This window comes from Emys orbicularis, chromosome 1 (genome assembly GCF_028017835.1).
Source record: "Emys orbicularis isolate rEmyOrb1 chromosome 1, rEmyOrb1.hap1, whole genome shotgun sequence".
Lineage (NCBI taxonomy): Eukaryota > Metazoa > Chordata > Testudines > Emydidae > Emys > Emys orbicularis.
Genome location: NC_088683.1, coordinates 369,399,212 through 369,402,614, shown reverse-complemented (window position 1 = coordinate 369,402,614; position 3,403 = coordinate 369,399,212). Strand labels below are relative to the sequence as shown.

The window sequence follows — 3,403 nt, the reverse complement described above, 5'->3', positions numbered from 1 at the left end:
AGATAAATCATGTGAGGTGTCATTGGAAACATTCTCATTTGCTGAATATGATTATCTTATTTGTGTGCACATACATATTTTGTATCTAAAGTTATAAATATTGACTATGTACCTGTACTTCAATTGTGGTTACACCTGGTAATGCCCACTAGGCAAGATGCTTGCAGTCTAGATAGCTGCTTGGGAAGGGGCTAGTCAGGGTAATGACCCATTATGGGAAACAATAGGCCTTAGGAGAAACTTATCTACCACTTGATGAGCCTTCCTGAGAATGCTCCAGACAGCCTATGGATAATGGTTGCTATCACCCTGCAGGGGTATGTTGTATCTTGAGAATCTGCCACCCTGCCTGTACCATCTGCCAGGGGAAGAATTTACTATTACATATCCTATCTTTTCAGCATTTTAGGATTAGGTTGCGTTTTTGTTTATTTGCTAGGAAAGCTGTTTGCTATCACTTATAAACACTTTGTACTTCCACTGCGTAAGCTCAAAAGCTGGTCTCTCTCGCCAACAGAATTTGGTTGCAATGAAAGCTATTTCCTCCTCACCTTGTCTCTCTAATATCCTGGGACACACATGGCTACAACCACACCACTCACTGCCACAAAAAGCAGCTGGACTGAATGAGTCTCTGTGCTAAGATGAAGGGAAACAACAAAACACAAATGTAAAATCACCTTGTAAGAGCGAGAGCACGGTGTGTGCATCTCCTCTGTGACAAGCTGCATCCGAGCTGGACTCGTAATGGCAAAGGAAAGCAGCAGCCAAGGGGAACATGCCATACACCCATGGGAAGTGCACTGGACTGCACACTGGGAGACAGGGGCTCTAGTCTTCGTTCTCCCTCCAACCCGCTGTGTCACCTTGGGAGAGTTTCTTTCCTCCTCAATTTCCTCTTTGGCAAAGTGAGCACACTTTGGGGCCAGCATGGAAGTCAGGAGCAAGTCTCCTCAGGGAGACAGCGTAGGGATTGCATGGCCCTCCTCTGCACAGCCCAGAACTTGAGCAGGGGTGGCTTTGACTGTGCCATCATGGGCCTCCTCGACCTGGAGATCCACTCCCAGAGGACATGGCTCCCACTCACCCTATACTGCTCTGACATGCTGCAAAGCCCTCGAGCCTGCACTTTCACCAGCATTCACACAGGTAGAGACACACCCAGCTACAATTACACGCAGGCTCTCTAACCACCAGATTTCCAGGTAGGACCCCAGAGCAGTACAGTCCTGCCCTGACCAAATCTGGCCATTATGTGTGTTTAATACCTGGTCGCCTCTCACTCAATGTGAAGAGGAGCATGCACACTTGGGATAACCAAGCCGAGATTTCCCCCAAGCACTCCAGTCAAAGCTGGTTTAGATTATAACAGAACAAGTTTATTAACAAGAAAAGATAGATTTTAAGAATTTACATTAAGCTTAGGTTGCATTTTTGTTTATTTGCCAGGTAATCTGCTTTGATCTGTTTGCTATCCCTTATAATAACTTAAAATTTCTCTTTGGTAGTTAATACACTTGTTTTTGATTTATCTAAACTAGTGAGTTGGAATGAAGTGCATGGGAAAATCATAGCTCGAGGGGCAAAGGCTGTTGTATATTCCTTTCCACATTCAGGGAGGGGGCAAATTCTATGAGCTTACACTGTACAGTTCTCTGTGCAGGGTAAGACTGTAACATTTTGGCTTTATACTCCAGTGGGGGGGTATGAATCTGGGAAGCTGGTGGTTAATTTGGCTGCAGCCTCTCTATTGTTGGTTCACAAGCAGCGCTGGTTAGAGCCTGCATGTAACTGCAGCTGGGTGTGTCCCTACCTGTGTGTGTGCTGGTGTAAGTGTAAGATCGGGAGCAGGTCTGCAGCTTGTCACAGCAGCACAATGAGAGAGGGAATGCAGGGTCAGAGGGCTCAATGAAACCCCAGTTCCAGGTGGCACCTATGGGGGAACCCGTGACACTGTCAACAAATGCATTCCAGTCCTAGCTGACATTCGAGTTCTCACTGATTTTCTCTTTTGCTGTTAGTTCCTGGAAACTGAATAGAAGATCCAAGTGATGGTACATGATGCCAGCTGACAATCGCACCATTTTTGACCCTTTAACTTACATCCTGACCGGCATCCCAGGTACGGAGGATTCTCATGTCTGGATCGCCATCCCCTTCTGTCTGATGTACGTTGTGACGCTTTTTGGGAACTCTCTCCTACTATTCATCATACTAACAGAACGAAGCCTCCATGAGCCCATGTATCTATTCGTGTCCATGCTGGCCACTGCGGATCTCCTGTTATCTACCACTACAGTGCCCAAGATGCTGGCTGTATTCTGGTTTAGAGCAGGGGACATTTCTTTTGCTGCCCGCCTGACCCAGATGTTCTTCATCCATGTCAGTTTTATTGCCGAGTCGGCCATCCTGCTGGCCATGGCGTTTGATCGGTACGTTGCCATCTGCGACCCCCTGAGATACACCATCATGCTAACCAAGTCTGTCATCGGGAAGATGGGGCTGGCAGTTGTCACAAGAAGTTTCTGTTTCATTTTCCCTCTCATCTTTCTCGTGAAGCAGCTGAAGTTCTGCAGAACCAACCTCCTGCCTCACACCTATTGTGAGCACATGGCCATAGCCCGGCTTGCCTGCGATGACATCACCGTCAACGTTTGGTATGGTGTAGCCATGGCTATTTTAGTAATTGGTTTGGATGCTGTGCTCATTGCTGTATCTTATGGGCTGATCCTCAGGGCCGTCTTCCGGCTCCCATCCAAGGCCGCCCGGCTCAAATCTCTCCGCACTTGCAGCTCCCATGTCTGTGTCATACTGATGTTCTACACACCGGCCTTTTTCTCCTTTTTTGCACACCGATTTGGGCACATCATCCCAGGTTATATTCTCAACCTACTGGCCAACCTCTATGTGCTCATTCCCCCCATGTTAAACCCCATTGTGTATGGCGTGACAACAAAAGAGATCCTGAAACGGGTGATCTATGTCTTTCAGCGGTGGTGCAGGAGAAGCTTCCTGCTCAGCTAAATCAGGCAACAGAAAATGCTTTGGGACTTGGAAATTAACGCCAGGTTTTCATTGGAGCTATAGGGATGTTTTTATTATGTACTTCCACTGCATGAGGTCGAAAGCTGGTCTCTCTCGTCAACAGAATTGGGGTCCAATGAAAGATTTTTCCTACCCCAGTTTGTCTCTCTAATATCCTGGGACTGACATGGCTACAACAGCACTGTGCACTGCCACAAAAAACAGCCAGACTGAGTGAGTCTCTGATCTAAGATGAAGGGAAACAGCAAAGCAAGAAAGCAGAAATGTAAAATCACCCTGCGAGAGAGCACGGTGTGTGCATCTCCTCTGTGACAAGCTGCATCTGAGCTGGACTCTTAATGGCGAAGGAAAGCAGCAG

The 3,403-nt window shown here is 47.2% G+C and overlaps 1 protein-coding gene across 1 annotated transcript; it reads left to right on the top strand.

The window, feature by feature from the left end:
- The first annotated feature begins 2,058 nt into the window (after nucleotides 1-2,058).
- LOC135884535 (olfactory receptor 52B2-like) lies at nucleotides 2,059-3,024 on the top strand. Its single transcript, XM_065411956.1, has one exon. The coding sequence runs from the start codon at nucleotides 2,059-2,061 to the stop codon at nucleotides 3,022-3,024; it is 966 nt and encodes a 321-aa protein (XP_065268028.1).
- The last annotated feature ends 379 nt before the right edge of the window (nucleotides 3,025-3,403 follow it).

Coding starts and splice junctions, on each gene's coding strand:
- LOC135884535 (XM_065411956.1), top strand. CDS start 2,059: ATGATGCCAGCTGACAATCGCACCATTTTTGACCCTTTAACTTACATC.